We start from the raw sequence: 18,472 nt of genomic DNA on the forward strand, positions 1-18,472 counted from the left end.
ATTAAATCCAGAAAAATTAACACTAAACATATATATTCTGAACAAAGTTATGTTGCCAATGCTATAGCAGGTCTGTGAAAATGACTCAGATGATTATTCACCATGATAATGCACTCTCATAGTGCAAATATTATAGCAATATGGTTTCAAGAGATGGGAGTGCAAACAGACTGATGAGTAATTCGGAAGAGTTAAAATGACAGTTCAGGCAAGACCAGTTTGTCAGTTTGCTGATGGTAACACCAAAACACCCATAATGTCCATTTATTAATTCAGTGGAAGATGGAAAATAAAAGTGCATCTGTACTCAAAGGTTAGTGAATGGAGTGGTGTAATGAGTTTCAAGTTATCCGATAATTTTAACAACAGTGTCTCTTGCAACTGACAGCACTGTTTTCTTCTTAGAGGAAACTATAATATACCACACAAAAGTCTTCAATATTGTCTTCTAAATACAAAATGTTATATTCAGGAAATGACAATCAAGGAAAAGAAGGAGTAGCCATAGTATTCAACACAAAATACGAGGCTAATCTTCTTGAATGGCAAGCAGTCTCAAGTAGAGTGATGTGGGCAAATACGAGAATGGGGAACTGGACAATATCCTGTACACCCCATGAGGGGTGTACAGGATATGATAGTATTACATGAAAAATTTACATCATTACTAACTTCCTATCTATAATTTTTCTCCAAATCAGTCTGTTACTTGTCAAGACTCCAATATTATCAGATCTTATATTTCTATCATCTAAGGCACTTTGTACCATATCACTCCACCTATATCTTGGTCTTCTTCTGGGTCGTTTTCCTGATAACCTGGCAGAGAACACTTGTTTTGCTAATCTTTCCTTGCCCATTCTGTTTAAGTGACCATACCACCTGAGATTAGCAGTTTTTAATATGATATTGCCATTGATGCAGTCTGTTCACGCTTCTAATCTTTCTCATGACTCTCATATCTGCGGTCTCTAGTCTTTGGTCAAGTGTTTTACTTCTGACCCAGCTCTCAGATCCATAAGTTAAAACTGGTCTGAACACTGTCTTGTATACAGCTAATTCAGTGTTCCAACTAATTTCTTTCTTATTCCATATGAATTTATTCAATTGACTTCCCACCATACCAGTTTTGTTGATTCTGTTGTCTATTTCCATATTTAATTTACCATCTTCAGTAAAAATCATGCCTAAGTAGCTGAAATGTTTTACTTATTCCACTGGTTCCGAGTTCACAACACAGTTGACATTTTCAACAATTCTACCTATTTTCATTGTCTTTGTCTTTTTATTGCTGACCTTCATACCATATCTATTACAACAGCTATTCAATTTAGTCAGAGAATCTTGCAGACTTGTAGTGGATTTATTTAGAATTTTAACATCGTCCACATAAAGCAAAGAGCTGACATTAACATCTCCAATTCTGATATCATGTTTAATACCACTTTCCTTCATAATGCGATCCATATAGATAATGAATAACAGAGTGGATAATGTACATCCTTGTCTCACACCAGATTTAACATTAAACCATCTTCCTGTACTTCCTTCAATTCTAACTGCTGACTTACAACTCAAATAAAGACTAAGTATTGCTTGATGTAATGCCCCATTGACACCATATAACTGTAGCATATTGAATGGCTTCTCTCTTGGCACCTTCTCATATGCCTTTTCCAAATCGACAAAACTTAAATACAGATCTTTGTTATATTCCCATGCTTTCTCAACTATTTGTTGTAAAGTGAAGATCTGATCCTGACGGCCTCTATTTGGCCTGAATCCAGCTTGTTCTTTACCAAGCTTTTCTTCCACAATTCTTCTCAATCATTTCTCAAGTATACTTGCATAGATCTTGCCAGGAACACTCAGTAGGGAAATACCTCTGTAATTCTCACATTCAGTTTTGTTTCCCTTTTTATATATGGGTACTATTAGAGCTCTACTCCAATCATCGGGAATTCGTCCCTCTGTCCAGGCTTTCTGAACAATGCAGTGCAGCCACTGTAACTTTTATACCACCATACTTCAGCATTTCTGGTCGAATATCATCTACTCCTGCTGCCTTTCCACATTTCAAGCCTTTGATGGCTTCTACTACTTCAAGTATGGATATGTATTCCTAACTACATGCATGGTCAGTGTTTTTTTTTTTTATCAGTGTGCTATCATCACTGCTAGTTTCTTTTAGCAGTTTTTCAAAGTAATTATTCCATACTTTAAGGATATCTTTTTCTCCTGTTTTCATGTCACCTTTATCATCTCTAACTCCTTTTACAGCACTCTTTCCTCTATTTCTAAGCTTCTTCAACAATCTCCAGAATATCTTATCACCTTCTTGATATTTATTTTCTATGTTCTTGCCAAAGTCCTCCCATAACTATTGTTTAGCTAGTTTTACACAGTGTTTAGCATTCTTGCATTTGTCTCTGTATTCTCTAAGAGCACAAGCTGACTTATTTGCCAGGAACTTTTGATATGCTTTCATCTTTTCCTTCACTGCCTCTTTAACTTCCTGTGTCCACCATGGAGTTCTGATTTTTCTATCCTTGCAGACAAATTCACCACATGCCTCTCTGGCTGAATCAATCAGGGGTTTCTTCAAGGCTTGCCACTGAATCTCCAAGGTTTGGTTCCTGTTCTCAAACTCTTTCATTTTTCTTCAATAATCTTTGTGTATTTTAGTCTACAGTTCATATCTGAGAGCTGCTCAACTTTTATTCACTTTAAAACTTTCTTACATGTTATTCTTTTCAATATGAAATTCAATTTCATCCTGCTCAAGACTAAATAGTGATCACTTCCAATTTCAAATCCTCTGTACACTCTGGTGTCATGCACCAGGGAGAAAATATCACTATCAACAATAACATAGTCAATGAGACTTTGATTTCTGCTCAGGACATGGACTGGTTATTCCTAACACCATGTGAATTTGTGCACATTTTTGTGTTGGAGCATGGTGTTAGAAATAACCAGTCCATGCCCTGAGCAGAAATCCAACAGGTATTTGCCATTATTATTAGCTTTGCTCTTTTCTCCAAATTTTCCCAAAATATTTTTGTATGTCTGACAATCATTTCCTACTCTGCTATTTAGATCCCTAACAAGGACCATCTTTTCCTTTTTCATTGTGTCAGTTGCTTTTTCTAAAGCCTCAAAAAATACCTCTACTTCTACCTAAGTAGAATCTTCTGTGGGACCATTGGCACAAATAAGTCTCATTGTCCAGTTCCCCATTCTCATATTTGCCCACATTACTCTACTTGAGAATGACTGCCATTCAAGAAGATTAGCCTCGTATTTTGTGTCGAATACTATGGCTACTTCTTCTTTTCCTTGATTGTCATTGCCTGAATATAACATTTTGTATTTATTGCTCAGAAAGATCTCACCAGTTTTTGTCTTTTTTGTTTCAGTCACCCCTATTATGTCGATCTGGTACTTATCTAATTCCTCAGCTAGCTCCATTTCTTTGCCACTTCAGGCTTCTTACGTTGATAGTACCGATCTTTAACTCTGGTGATGTTGAGTTGAGGTTTGTTTTCAGATTTGTTCCAGTAGCTGACTTTTCGCTGTTCACCCTGGTTCCCTGGCAAAAACAACGGGGGCCTTTAACTGGGCGACGTCCCAGCCGGCATGAAATTTTGTCATTTTGTACCATCATTTTTTATTTTGGTTTAACCAATAAGAATACAATTTGGTCGGCTAAATCCTAAATTGCCAGCCCATCCTCGTTCGTTCAGTATCCAAGTAGATACCCAACAGGGTGCACCACGAGAAGGTGAGGTTTGGACATTAGGTTAGAAGCCCTGGTCGGTTCTCCGCATTCCTTTAAAGGCTTCTTTAAAGGAATGCGGAGAAAAAAAAAAAAATTGGAGTTTGGTGTGTGATATCATGCTGTCACATAGTGGGACCCATTTAGTTTGAAATAGTTCCAACTACCAAGACATCATCACAGTTTATGGATTCCTTGACATCAGCAATGCCATTGTTGGTTCCAGCAAGGACAGTGCCACATGTCGAATAGTACTGTACATTTCTTGCTAGAATTTTTCAGTGACCATCTCATCTCTTAAGAGTCATGGACTCCAAAATCACCACATTTTTTTCCTTTGGGGGTATCTCAAAGTTGTTTATCAGAATACTCCCCCCCCCCACACACACACTGAATGAACTAAATATGAGCATTTCTCAGCAATTGAAAACATTAATGTGCAGGTGCTTCACAAGGTGGCATCAAACCTGGTAAAAAGAGCACGAGTTTGCATTCAGCAAAGGAGGTGACCACTTTCAACATGAGGTTCTATTCTTTTGTTATAAAGGTCCAATTATAACCTGCATGTGTAGCTGTTTCATTTTTTATATACTTGAAATTAACCTCAAAACAGATGTGTTACTTCTGGGATGCATGACTTTATGATCACCCTGTAGTTTATATTAACTCTTGTAAATTTGCTTTATTTGTTTTGTGGTCTTGCCATGTATATATCCAAGAATACCACAAAAGCATAGAATGGTGGAGCTATTAATTATGCTAATTTAAATTGCAGTTAAGATAACCCAGGTCTCATTTCCATTTGTCAAATCCAAGTTGAATAGTTTCAAGAGGTAAACTCATCAATTTCCTGATACGTATCCTCAGGGGATGTTTGGGCTACTCTGTCAGTGCTACATGATTAAGTTCATGTATTAATCTTCCATCCACAATTTTCCTCCAAATTAGTCTATTATTTGTAAGTACTCCAATATTGTCATATCTAACCATTTCATGATATACTAAGGCACTTCTGACTGAATCAATCCACCTACATCTTGGTCATCTTCTGGGTCTCTTTTTTGCCATCTTGGCATCAAACACCAGTTTTGCTAACATTTCCTTGCTCATTTTATTTAAGTGGCCATACCACCTTAGATTAGCTCTGCTCACACATTCTTGAATACTAACAATGTCAAGTTCCTTTCTAATGTCTTCATTTTTAATATGATTCTGCCATTGATGTATCTGTTCACTCTTCTAATTTTTCTCAGAACTTTCACATCTCTGGTCTCTATTCTTTATCATGTGTTCTGTTTCTTACCCAACTCTCAGATCCATAACTTAAAACTGGTTTGAACATTGGCTTGTATACTGCTATTTTGGTGTTTTGGCTTATTTCTTATAAATTTATTCAGCTGGTTATCCAACCATTCTAGCTTTGCTTATTCTGTTGTATATTTCCAGATATAACTTGCCATCTTCACTAAAAATTGTCTATATAGCTGAAATATTTCTTGTTTTATAAGCTCCCTATTCAGAATGCAGCTGATGTGTTCTACCTATTTTCATAGTTTTGGTCTTTCTATTGCTGATTTTCATGACAAATTTGTTACAGATATTATTGAATTTAGTTAGAGAATCCTGGAGACTTGCATTAGCTGTGTTTAGGAGTACAACATCATCGGCATAAAGCAAAGAGCTAAGTTTGACATTTCAAATTATAATATCAGGCCTAATGCTGCATTCTTTCATGATGAATAAGAGTGGAGAAAATGTGCATTCTTGTCTTACCCTTGATATTACATCGAGCCATGTTCCTGTATTTCCTTCAATTCGAACTGCTGCTGATATCCTAAATGCATATGATGGTATACAGAGGTTAACTGTAGACTGAAATACACAAATGTTATTGAAGAAAAATTGAAAGAATTTGAAAACAAGAAACAAACCCTGGAGAGTCAATGGAAAATTCTGAAGAAAACATTGAATGGTTCAATCAGAGGCATGTAGTGAGATAGTATACAAGGGCAGGAAAATCAGAACTCCATGGCACACTCGAGAAGTTAAACAGGTCGTTAAGGAAAAGGAGAAAGTATATCGAAAGTTCCTAACAAGTAAGTTGGCTTGTGATTTTAGAGAATACAGAAAAATTTGTAAGAAAGTGAAGCACTATGCAAAACTAGCAAAACAAAAGTCATGGGAAGACTGCTTATTCACAGAAAAGAATGAGTTCCCAAACTACAGTTGACACCCATTATAATAAACACCACTATAACAAATTACGGAAAAGCCTACCAAATCTCCATAGATATAATGAATTTTGTTTACCACAGCATTGTAACAAATCACATTTTGTGGTCCTTACAAGTCTCTGTAGTGAAAATCTTCTGTAGTAGTTAACACATACAGAACACGTGGTTGCTTTTTTTTCAAAAACTGAACAATGTTTATATGCAACCCAGGTTTCTAAATATCATTAAATATATCTATTTTCAAAGTTGCTAAACTATTATAATAATCAGCATAAAATTCTTGATATGTACCTTCAGGAGTGGGAGATGTACAAGAAATTACAATAGTGTTAATGTAAACTTTTCATGCAGAACTAACTTCTATTGACAATTTTCTTCCAGTGATTTGTTATCCATCAGGACTCCAACATTGTCAGATTTTATATTTTGGTCTTCTAGGGCAGAGCTTCTTAAACCATGGGTTGCATATATGCGAAAAATTTGGCAACAGTAAAAGGTTTCTGAATGTGCAACGACCAAAAATAATTCAGATTTGAGGCTATTGTTTGTAATTCTTTATGTAAATGGTAAAATTATATGTATACCAAAGAATTGTTTTAAAAAAAATTTCTTTACGATTTATTATCAGTAAATGTTTGATTTGTATACCTATTTTATATAAGTATAGACCCAGGGTTGTGTAAAAATTTCCATACCCAGGGTCATAAAAATTTCTAGGGCAAAATGGGGGTCATGTAAAAATTTCTCAGGTGAAAAGGGGTCACAAGTGGAAAAAGTTCAAGAAGAGCTGTAGGGTATGAAGCAAACTATATCTTGATCTTCCTCTGGGGTATTTTTCTACCATCCTTGCAAATACCTATTTTGCTAACATTTCTTTCCCCATTCTGTTAAAGTAACATTACCACCAGAGATTAGCTCTACTTCCACATTTCTGAAAACATTAAAATAAAGTTCCTTCATAATACAGCATCCTAATTTTTAATATGATTCTGCCATTTCGTCATCTGTTCACTCCCCTTATCTTTCTCAGAATTCTTCTATCTGTAGTCTCCAGTCTTTGATCAAGTGTTTTTTTTTTAAACCACTTCTTAGATCATTAAGTTAAAATTGGTTTGAACACTGTGTTGTATAGTGCTCTACTTCAGTGTTAGGACAAATTTCACTCTCATTCCATATAAATTTATTTAGATGACTTCCTACCATACCAGCTTTCCTAAATCTGTTGTCTATTTCCATATTTAATTTGCCACTAAAAATTGTGGCCAATTAGCTGAAATATTTTGTGTGTTCTCAATGTTCATGGCTATTTTCAAAGTCTGTTTCTTTAAATGCTAATTTTCATACCAAATATATTACAGCAGTTATTCAATTTAGTTAGGAAGTCCTGCAGAAGATTTGTACTGGATTTATTTAACAGTATAATTTCTGCATAAAGAAAAACTTGAAAATCTGTGTAATCCATGCAGATGAACAGTAGAGATAATGTGCACCCTTGTCTCACACCTGACTTAACACAAAACCATCTTCCTGTACCTGCTTAATTCCAACTGCTGACTTCCAATTCATTTACAGACTACATATTTCTCAACATAACATGCCATTTTTACCCTAATTGTAGCATTCTGAACAGCTTTTCTTAATACCTTGTTGCAAAGGCTTTTCCATTAAAAACAGATGCTTACTATATTGCCATGAAAGCAAATATCTGATCCTAGCAACCTCTATTTGGCCTGTATACTTCCTGTCTACATTTCCCTTTTAAAATTTTTTAGTCTCTCTTGGAAGATCCTGTAATCTCTAGAGAGTGCGTCGCCTGGGTGGCAGATAGGGGAGCCCACCAGATAAGGTGGGGTGTTCCGAATATGTTGAATAAGGACTCGTGGACCAACAGGGGGCTATCATCTTGATAGCAAGGGAAGTGGCTTTTCCATGGTCCCATAGCTGGGTCTATTCTCTCTCTTCCCTCTTCTTTGAGGTAGGCCCCCCCTTGCTCTTTAATCTTTCCTATATGGCATTCCTCGCACAACTCTTGTAACTCATGACCCTAATGCTATTAGAGTAATCAAGGGCTATGGGTTATTATATTTCTATCTCTACTCTATCTCTTTGTCTTTTCTTTAAAATTCTCTCCTACCACTTTAAGGCAAGCTTGAAGGCCTCAAGATTGCAGCCCTATCACCAAGCTAGACTGCAGATGGCCAGTAACCCTCTTAGTCAAAATTTTAACCCACTAAAAAGACTCATGAATAGTAAATGGACAGGCTTTTTTGGTAACGAACCGGCTTGGAATAAGGATTCAAGAAGAAAATTATCGAAAACAAAAAAAAAAGTAGAAATACACCTATTGGAATACAGCCACCTGGAATGTGAGAAGTATCCACCCCAAAATCATAGAACTGGACAAAGCACTAGAAGAAAGAAATGTAAAAATAGCAGTAATTACAGAATCCAAAAAAAAAAAAAAAAAAAAGCAGAGAGGAACGGACGAAACTGAAAATTATATCTATATATACAGTAGGGAAAAAGCAGAAGAGAGCTAAATCTGGTGTAATGATCTTTCTACATAAATCCCTTAGAAACAATATAATCCATTACAACTTTTGGAGGGATAGAATAATATAAATGAGAATTAAAATAGAGGCTATATGACAGTAAATGGAACTTATGCACTTGAAGAGGAGGACTCAGAAAACCTCTACACCCACCTGCAGAACATATTAAATAAGACCAATCCTAAGGATCACATTTTGGTAATAGGTGATCTCAACGCAAGAAACCATATAAACCAAACATAGGACCTATCAGAGAACTTAACTGCAATAGAAATGGAAATAGATTAAGAGATTTTACTATAAGCAATAACCTTAAAATAATGAACACCTTCTTCAAACATAAAGACATCCACAGATACACCTGGGAAGCAAGAGACACAAGAAGCATTATTGATTACATAATCAGCAATATCAAAATATCAGAAATGATAATAGATACAAGAGTTTACAGAGGATCTGAAATAGAATCAGATCATTACCTTTTAATTGGAAAAATAAAATGGGAACCAAGATGGAAAACAACAAAAAAGCACAAGGAAAATAGAAATTTTGAATCCTTCAAAGTTAGACTTTTTGGAAGACAATAGTATTAAAGACTTGTACCAAAAAAAGAATAAAGAACTGGATGACAAGTATAAAACAAAATCAGAACATAGAAGAAGAATGGTCAAACCTAAAAACCATAATAACAAAAGCTGCAAAAGAAAGTTTAGGAACAAAGAAAAAGAGGCCTTAGGGACTGGGATGATGAAATTAAATGCATTATTGAAGAAAAGAAAAAAGCATATGAAAACTGGCTCAACCTATGACAAACAATAGAATCAAAAATCGAATACATCAGAAAAAAAGCAATAGCAAAAGCAGCATGCAGGAGAATAAACAGAAACAGATGGAACAATTTTGTAACAAAATTAGAGAAAGACAGTACGCTCAAAAGACCTAATGTACATAAAATCCTCAAAGATCTAAGTAACGAAACTAGAGAAAAAGCAGATATTAATACCATTAAAACAGAAACATGGCAAAATTACTACCAAGATCTATGGTATGATGAAAACATTCAAAACAGAAAACTACCCTTTGTAAACATCTCGGATAACTTGGAAAACATCATTCTAGAAGAATTAGCAGAAGCATTAACCCAAAGCAAAACAGGAAATGCTCCAGGAGAAGACAATATAAACTTGGAACTTATCAAATATGCAGGACTTGAATTCTCACTCAGGTTACTTAACTTTTATAATATGATCTGGAAAGAAGGAAAATGGCACACAAGAATGGACCAAAGCAATAGTTGTCCCCATCTACAAAAATCTGATTGTAACAATAATCATGGAATCAGCTTACTTAGTGCCTGTTATAAAGTATATGCAAAAATCTTAACACATAAACTTAAACATATGGTAGATCCGTCTGCGTGGTTAGCCTAGTGGCTTTGCGCTTCGCAACCATATGCCTGGGGAAGGAGTGTCCTAGGTTCGATTCCCGTCCACGACATGAGGAGCTTAAGGATCTTCCTCAGCCATAGCCAAGTTAGCCGGTCTTGGGCGTGAGCAGCAGGGTTTTTTCCGCCAATTTATCTGGGGTTTTTCATCCCGCAAGCAGGCAAACCGGCCCCGTGAACACACAGGTTACAGTCATAAATACTTACAGCAAGGAAGGCAACGGGAAACCACCTTGCTCATAATCATCTCTCCCTAGAATGGTAGCTTATAGCTACCCTCCCGCAGCCGTATGGCAGATGGGAACCAGAAGAAGAATGGTAAATCCAAAATTAACAGAAGAACAAAATGAATTCAGAAAAGGCAGGTCTTGCATAGACTGTGCATTTACGTTAAAAATATTAATTGAAAAACACAGAAAAATGAACACAGAAACACACATAGCTTTTATAGATTCACCAAAGCATTTGATAAAATTACCAGAGAAAAACTATCTGAAATCCTAGAAGAATATGAAATAACAAACTACTTTAGATAAGGTATTAGAAGAATTTTCTCACAGAGAAAAACTATGTGAAATCCTAGAAGAATATGATATATATTATACAAGGTTCTACTTTGAGCCTTATATAATATATATCAAGATAATAAAATATCTGTGAAGTACAATAATTCAACATCAAATTGGAAACCAATAAATAGAGGAGTAAGTCAGGGTTGCCTTCTCTCACTGGTTTTATTTAATATATACATAGATAAAATCATAAAAGAATGCAAGATAACTAATGAAGGAGGATTCAAGACAAACCGTAACACCAGATTAGCTACTCTTCTTTTTGCTGATGACCAAATAATCCTTGGAAACAATGAAGATGAACTACAAAAATCATTATGCAGTCTAAATAATCTGATAAAAACAAAAACATTTTGTCTGTTGATCTGATTATTTTTATCAGATCAACAGACAAAACAAAAGTCATGGCCTTCAAAGGTGCTAATCCAATAAGAAGCAAAATCATAATAAACAACAAAATAATAGAGCAAGTAAATACACCTAAACCTCTTTTTATGCAAATTCGGAGTTACGCAAATTGGGATATCAAAAATATTTTTTTTTTTTACGTGATTTTTATTCACTTTTACATGACCAACCTAAAGTGCATTCTCGTTTCAATTAAGAAAATTCTAAATTCTTACAAATTTCATTTATTGGGAATTCCCAGAATCACATAACTGACTGCGCATAAAAAAGCAGTTCTTAGCAGTTTGAATTTGGTGTTTGAGTAGACAACACAGTTACCGCACTTTTTGCATTTGCATTTTTTAAATGAAATCAAAATAAAATTAGTGTTATAAAATTAATAATTTTGCCAAGAAATAATAAATAAGCTATATGTAATTTTCAAACTTTCATTTCATTAACCGAAGATTTTAATCCAGCCCTCACACGATATTGCCGATAACAAAAAAAAACCGTTTCCTTGGATATAAAAATTCAAATTTTAGATAGTCTTCAAACTAGGGAAGGTGGGACAGCTGTGGATAAGCATTTTGGAGTGCATGAATCAACTGTCAGATCTATAAAGAAAAAATGAAGAGAGGCTATTAGAAAAGCGGTATGTTCTGGTACAAAATCGAGCGTGAAATTATCATCATACTCAAGAAATGTTGTTCTCGAAAAAGGCCAAAAAAAGCTTTAGTGATGTGGATAGAAGATAATGTACAAAAAAGAATGCCAGTTGACGGAAGTTTTGTTCGAACGCTTTAGGAGATCAGATGTTAAAACCACTGCTCATAAATCGATCATTAAGACCACGGCCAATGAAAGGCATAGATTTTCAAAAATTGCCAGTTCATTGGATGGCCAATAAAAAAGCTTGGGTGACCATTGATATTTTCACCAAATGGTTCCACAAACATTTTGTGCCCAGAAATTAGATGCTATTTGAATGACAGGGGTCTCGAATTTAAATTGCTTTTGATTCTTGATAATGCACCCGGTCATCCTGCCATAGAACACCCAAATGTGCAATTTTTTTTTTCTGCTGCCCAATACCACATCATTGCTACAACCTCTAGATCAGGGTATAATTGCGACTTTAAAACCTTATGTCAGACAAACATTTCAGTACGTTTTGAACAAGCTAAATGATGATGAAACACTGTCAGTTATGGATGTGTGGAAAAATATTTCAATTATGGATTGTATTGATCAGGTTCGATTATCGTTATCTGAATTGAGACCAGAAACTATGAATGCATGCTGGAAAGCTATTTGGCCCGCATGTGTTAAAGAGAATGCTCCTGTTCCCCTCAATCATATTGCAGAATTCCCCAATATAATAAGTTTGGCATGTGAAATTGGCGGAGAAGGATTCGATGATCTTACGTTGTCAGATATCGAAGAATTGTTAATTGATAAACCTCTTAGCGAAGACGAAATAGTGAAGATTGTTTCTAAGACTCCTGAAAGAGAAGAAGTTAATAATAATGATCAAGATAATCCTACTTTTACTGCTGATATAATTAAAAAAAAAAGGTATTAAACTGGCCAGTAATTTAGGCAATTATTCTGCCCGACATTATTCAAATGAAGAACGTGCTGGGAAGTTTTCACGTGAGCTTAAGTTGTTAATGTCTTCATAGAGAGATCTACTACTATATCGCGACTTATATAAAGCATCAACACAGCAATTAATAACTAAGTTCATACTTAAAACTACTGAAACAACCAGTGGTACTTTTGTTCAAGACATGACAAGAATAATTCCACAAGTTGAGGCAGAAGTCGATGACGATAATACCATCACTATTACAGTCTCACGAAAATGAAAGCTTTCGCGTTTATTGTCAAAAACTGATAGCGAATAACATAATTTTTTTTATAGAATCCTTAGCAAACAACTGAAATGAATATGTTTTTTTTTTAAAGTTATTAAAATTCATTATATGTATGTGTGTTCTCAATGAAATGTAAATAAAAATCTTATGATCCTAACGAATTTAATGTTTGTTTTTTTCATTATTTTGCTTATATTTCAGGTTTGGAACCAATCTTCACTTTTTCTATGGAGTCAGTAGTTCTTTTTACGCGAATTCTATTTGTGTGAAATTTTTAGGAACATATCTATCACGTAAAAAGAGGTTTAGGTGTACATTCAAATATTTAGGTTGCACAATGTCATATGAAAATGAAGCTAATATAGAACCAAAGATATCAAACTTTTTAAAAGTAACAGGCATTATAAATAAAATTTTTAAACTCAATTATGTACAAAAACACACACAAATAAGAATCTACAATACAGTAGCTAAACCAACCTTACTTTATGGCAGTGAGATATGGACAATAAAAAAAGCAGATGAAAGAAGAATTGAATCATCTGAAATGAAATTTCTGCACAGAACTGAAGGAGTCACAATAATGGACAAAATAAAAAGCAGCAAAATCAGAAAAAAACTTGGAATTACAACCTCCCTAAATGAAATAGTTATTTGCTATAGAGAAAAAGGGAAAGAACACATACTGAGAATGAATAGAAGCAGAATACCTAAACAAATTCTAAATAATCACCCAAAAGTTACTCGATGCAGAGGAAGACCCTTAAAAAGATGGAATTGAGTCTGGAACAGGCCACTTGGTCTATAAGCCTGGAAAGGAAGAATTTTTTCTCACGTATGCTTGCATAAATCATATCTGGAACAGTGAGTATATAAATTCTTCTAATACCCACATTGTTTTATTTCCCGTTTATAGATAGGTACTATGAGAGCTTTACTCCAATCATTGACCCTCTGACCAGGCTTTCTAAATTATGCAGTACAGCCACCATAAAACTTTTAGACCACCACATGTGAGCATCTCTGGTTGAATATTATCAATTCCAGCTGCCTTTCCACATTTCTGCTTTTGATGGCATTATTTACCACCATTACTTGATTCATTTAGCAATTACCTTTCTATTTACTCAATGAATATAATTAGTAATTACATTCATTAAGTACAGTAGAATCTCTCTTAACCCATAACAATGGGACTTCGCCGATTCCAGATACAAGATTTTGCCAGATAATTGAATATATATTTCGAGCTAAACCTGTTCATGTTTTGTGATGACGTGTAGAAATTGTAGCATGCGAAATTCGTTGGTCGTGTTTTTCGATCTACCGGCCATAATTAAATAAATAACATCAAAATTCGTGCGGATTTTTTAAAATTTAAAACATACACATAATTTTATATTTCATAAAATCAAATTTAAACAGCATTTAAAAATTACAGTATGTATTATCACATGAAAGTTGTAAATTTTTTAGTGTGACGACATAACATAACAACTTCGAATGCCTGCTTACAAGATTTTCGCCAAAGCTTTAAAAATTCACTGTGTATACCAGTGGTCGCCAAAGGGGTCAATATAACGTTGTTAGGGGGTTGATTCGGGCTCAGGGGTCAATAGAAAAATATAAGACATCATTGTATGGGTAATATTTAATTCAGTTAACTTGGATTACCTCCATCCTGAATGACAACACAATTAAGAGTGAATCGTGGGAACAGTGACATGAATAGGACCTGTAAGATGGAGCAAGGTCATGAAAATAGTTATGGAGGCCAATCAAGTGGGCTAGAATGACGTATTTACCAATAAACGGATGTTTGTGGTTCTTGCCCGGCCGGCGCGGCAGGAGTGAGATTGAATACGTGTAAGTATAAGTAAATAAGAACCGCGCACGTGTTGATCCCAGTCTAATTTTTGCACATTGACATACAAGTGAGTAATGTTCTAAAATTCATCAACATACATATTATGATCCAGTCGTTATCCATTCACGAACTAAACTTCTCTATGTTGAAGAGTTTAGCAGGGCTGGTAGTAATACCAGCGATTTTAATACCAGTAGTTTATTAATATCACTAGTAATACCAGTGATATTACTAGTGATAGTAATAGTAGTAGTAAAAGTAATATAATAATATATACTATATTATACATACAATAAACACAGTAACTATAAAATAAACAATCTAAAAACTCACATTAACGTCTTTTTTGCTTGTCCTGTTATAATTACGTAATAATAAAATAGAGGGGTTGATAAAAAGTCAAGAAACTCTTGAAGGGGTCGACGGTCAAAGAAGTTTGATGACCCCTGGTGTATATCATGAACATTGCTCAGCAAATCTTTCCAGAATGCAAGCCCCATTGCATATTTTTATTATTTCACAGGCTTAAATTTTGGGTTTAAATTTAGACCTTCAAAAGTGCCATTGTTTTGGTATTGCCGGTTAAGAGAGATTTTACTGTAATTACCTTTCTAGGTAATTATTCCAGACAGCTAGAATATGTTTATCTTCAGTTTTTATGTCATCTTTATCATCTGATTGCTTTTACAGTACTCTTTTATCCATTTGCCACTAAATTACCTTTCTAGATAATTACCACCTTCCTGTTATTTAGCTAGTTTTACATTCTGCTTCGCTCCCTTACATTTTTCTCTATGTTCTCTCAAAATACATGCTAATTTACTTGCAAGGACCTTTTGATATGTTATATTCTTTTCCATGACTGCTTGTTTAACTTCATGAGTCCACCAGAGTTCTGATTTTTCTATCCTTGTAGATAACCTCATTACATGCCTCTCTGGTTGAATCAATCAATAAATGTTTTTTTCAGTATCTGCCATTGAATCTCCAAGGTTTGGAGATTCAATGGCAAATTCATTCATGGTTCATATAAATTGCAATGAGTATATATCAGTATGTGGTTGTGATTGCTAAAAAACTGGAAAATGCAATTGTAACTTAGAACTTAGATTTAGAACATTAAAAAAAAAAAATACTCAAACCTACCAACTTTCACTTCAAGGCACAAAACATTTTCAGTTCATTGCTCAGTGTTACAAACTAGAATTCCAAATACTAAGTAAAATTATCAGAACAAAGTACTGGACCATAATTTAATAATGGGCTTCAGCCACCTACCCATTATTTTTCATTGCCAAATCTTCCAATACTTCATCTGAAATAAAATCTGAAGACTGGAATATCTTTTGCGATTGATCATTTTCATCTGGTGGTAAGGCAATGCCTTGCACATCACTTGTTGCTGGCAGAGTGACTATTGCATCATAGTTTCTTGCATCTTTGCTCTTCAAATATTCAAGTGAGGTATTCTAAAATATAAAGATTTTCTATAATATCAGCATATAACACACAGTATATACACTATTTACCAATAATTTTCTGGACACTTGAGCAATTTATAATTGATACCAGCAGATGAACCCTAATATCAGGTATGTCCACCTATGGTTTTGATCACCTCCTGCACCCTTTGAGGGAGGGTTTCCACCAATGTGCGACAGACATCAGGTGGAATTTGTCTCCATTCCTCCATCAAAGCATCTGAATTCAGTGACAGATCAAGGATGTTCTGCTCTGGACTTCAATCGCCACTCCAATTCGTCCTGCAGGTGTTCAATGGGGGTTGAGGTCAGGACTCTGCGCAGGCCAGGGCAGTCGTTTAACACCCATCCCTTCATATAATTCCATAACAGTTGCAGCTTTGTGGCATGGGACATTGTCGTTTTGATAGTAACATGGGATCATTCTATAAAAACTGGTCAACTCCACAGTGTAGGCAGTACCTGATTATCTAGAATATCAAGGTACTGAGCTGCCTTCATGGAACCGTGGATAATGACCAGTGGTTCCACTCCAAACCAGCTGAATGCACCTAGCACCATTACTCCTCAACCACCAAATTTTGCTGTGGGTACAACACACCATGGTAACAAGCATTCACCAGGCTGCCTCCACACCTTGCCTTCAGACTGGAAACTGGTGAACCTTCATTCTTCACTCCAACATCACTACAATGAACAAGGTGACTCATCTGGCCTGGTGCAAAGAGCATGTGAGCTGGAGAATTGACAGTGAAACAGTACTCTGGAGCGATGAATCAAGGTTCACCTGTTTTTAGTCTGATAGCAGGATGTGTGTGGGTGTGCTGCCTCCACTTCCCAGAGCAGCTCACATGCTCTTTGCACCAGGTCAGACGAGCTGCCTTGTTCATTGTTGTGATGTTCGGTTTGTGTGCTGTTGCTCTTCTGTGGAAACTCGGTAAATGGAGTTCTTTTCATACAGTATTAGTGCTCACTATGATATTACTGGCACTCTGGAACTCATCACAGATGGTTTGTGCCGATTGTAGTCAGTTTTTTGTGCCACCCACCTGTCCCTGTCAGCCATTTTCAGCAGCTGCCCTGGGTATTTTCCTGCACAAGTGATACCAGAATGTCTCCATTTGTTGATCACGTTGCCAACCATTGATTTTGGATGCTCCAGTTGAATGGCAATGGTACATATGAATATGCCACCAATTTGACAGCCCATGATGACACCTCTCTCAAAGTCACTTAGTTCACATTGTGTTGCGATACCACCTGTATTCAACTGCTAAGATGAAATATTCATTCCTACTAGCTGAACACCGGTTTTTATGTTATTAACAAACCTAGAATGTTCCTTTACTTCAAATAAGAGGAGTGTCCAGACAATTATTGGTAGACAGCATTAGTAGTATATTTTGAAACTTTGCAAAATTATGCTCAGGTATATTCAAAACAAGCAGCATTTATGGAAATATTTAAAACAAACCTACACAATTATATAAAAACCTATCGAAAAGTTCATCAGCAATTTTTTTTTTTTTACTCAGTAAATATTAAGCCATTTTTACTATATAATTTAAGGAAATTACAATGTAAACAAGGATATACGTTAAAATAAATTTTAATATACTTCAATATTTCGGCAATGTCACGTTGCCATTTTCAAGGAACTTAAAAAAAGCCACGTGCATGCAGGCACAACTAACAGTAAGTGAGGAAGAAGCAGGAAGCTATTATTTCTCGTAAAGTCCTAATAGTTCCCCCTAGCGGGCAATGTTGGTATTCTTGATCGAATAAGCTGAAGGTCTTCTGATGTAGGTTTCCCAAATTTGAGGCAGTCTCATGCAGCCAAATTTGTTGAGGGTTGGATTGTTTCTTAGGGCTGAAACTGATTCCATGAAAAGCCTTTCATATTTGTATTTACTACGGTGTATTATCGTGCCTTTCTTCCACTGTATTCTATGGCAGGTATCCAGCGTATGGTCAGCAAGACCAGAATGGCTATTGGTGAAACCGGATGTAGTCCTTGTGTTCTGAAATTCTGATATTTGCTATCCTGCCTGTTTGGCCAAAGTAGGACAGCGTTTATTCACAAATGTCCTACTCCTTAGAGCTAATCCAAGCTAAATTTCCTCCCGATGTCACAGCCCTATTTCAGTACACAATGAACTCGGGCTATTTTGTTTGGCAAGGAAAATTCTACAAACAAATAGAGGGGACAGCCATGGGTTCTCCACTCTCCCCACCCTTGGCCAACTTTTATATGGAGGCTTTTGAAGAGAAAGCCTT

General features: G+C 35.5%; 1 protein-coding gene across 4 annotated transcripts in view; it reads right to left on the minus strand.

The window, feature by feature from the left end:
* Window positions 1-18,472, minus strand: part of LOC150109246 (uncharacterized) — a 149,800-nt gene that overhangs the window by 57,891 nt on the left and 73,437 nt on the right. For all 4 annotated transcript variants that reach the window (XM_090406709.1, XM_090406710.1, XM_090406698.1 and 1 more), the window contains one exon: window positions 15,993-16,183. In XM_090406709.1, coding sequence (XP_090262835.1) covers window positions 15,993-16,183 — 191 coding nt within the window. The remainder of the gene's footprint in view (window positions 1-15,992; window positions 16,184-18,472) is intronic.

The sequence above is a fragment of the Typopeltis vanoorti genome, chromosome 2 (assembly GCF_054136105.1).
Source record: "Typopeltis vanoorti isolate ZY-2024b chromosome 2, IOZ_Tvanoo_1.0, whole genome shotgun sequence".
NCBI classification, from domain to species: domain Eukaryota; kingdom Metazoa; phylum Arthropoda; class Arachnida; order Uropygi; family Thelyphonidae; genus Typopeltis; species Typopeltis vanoorti.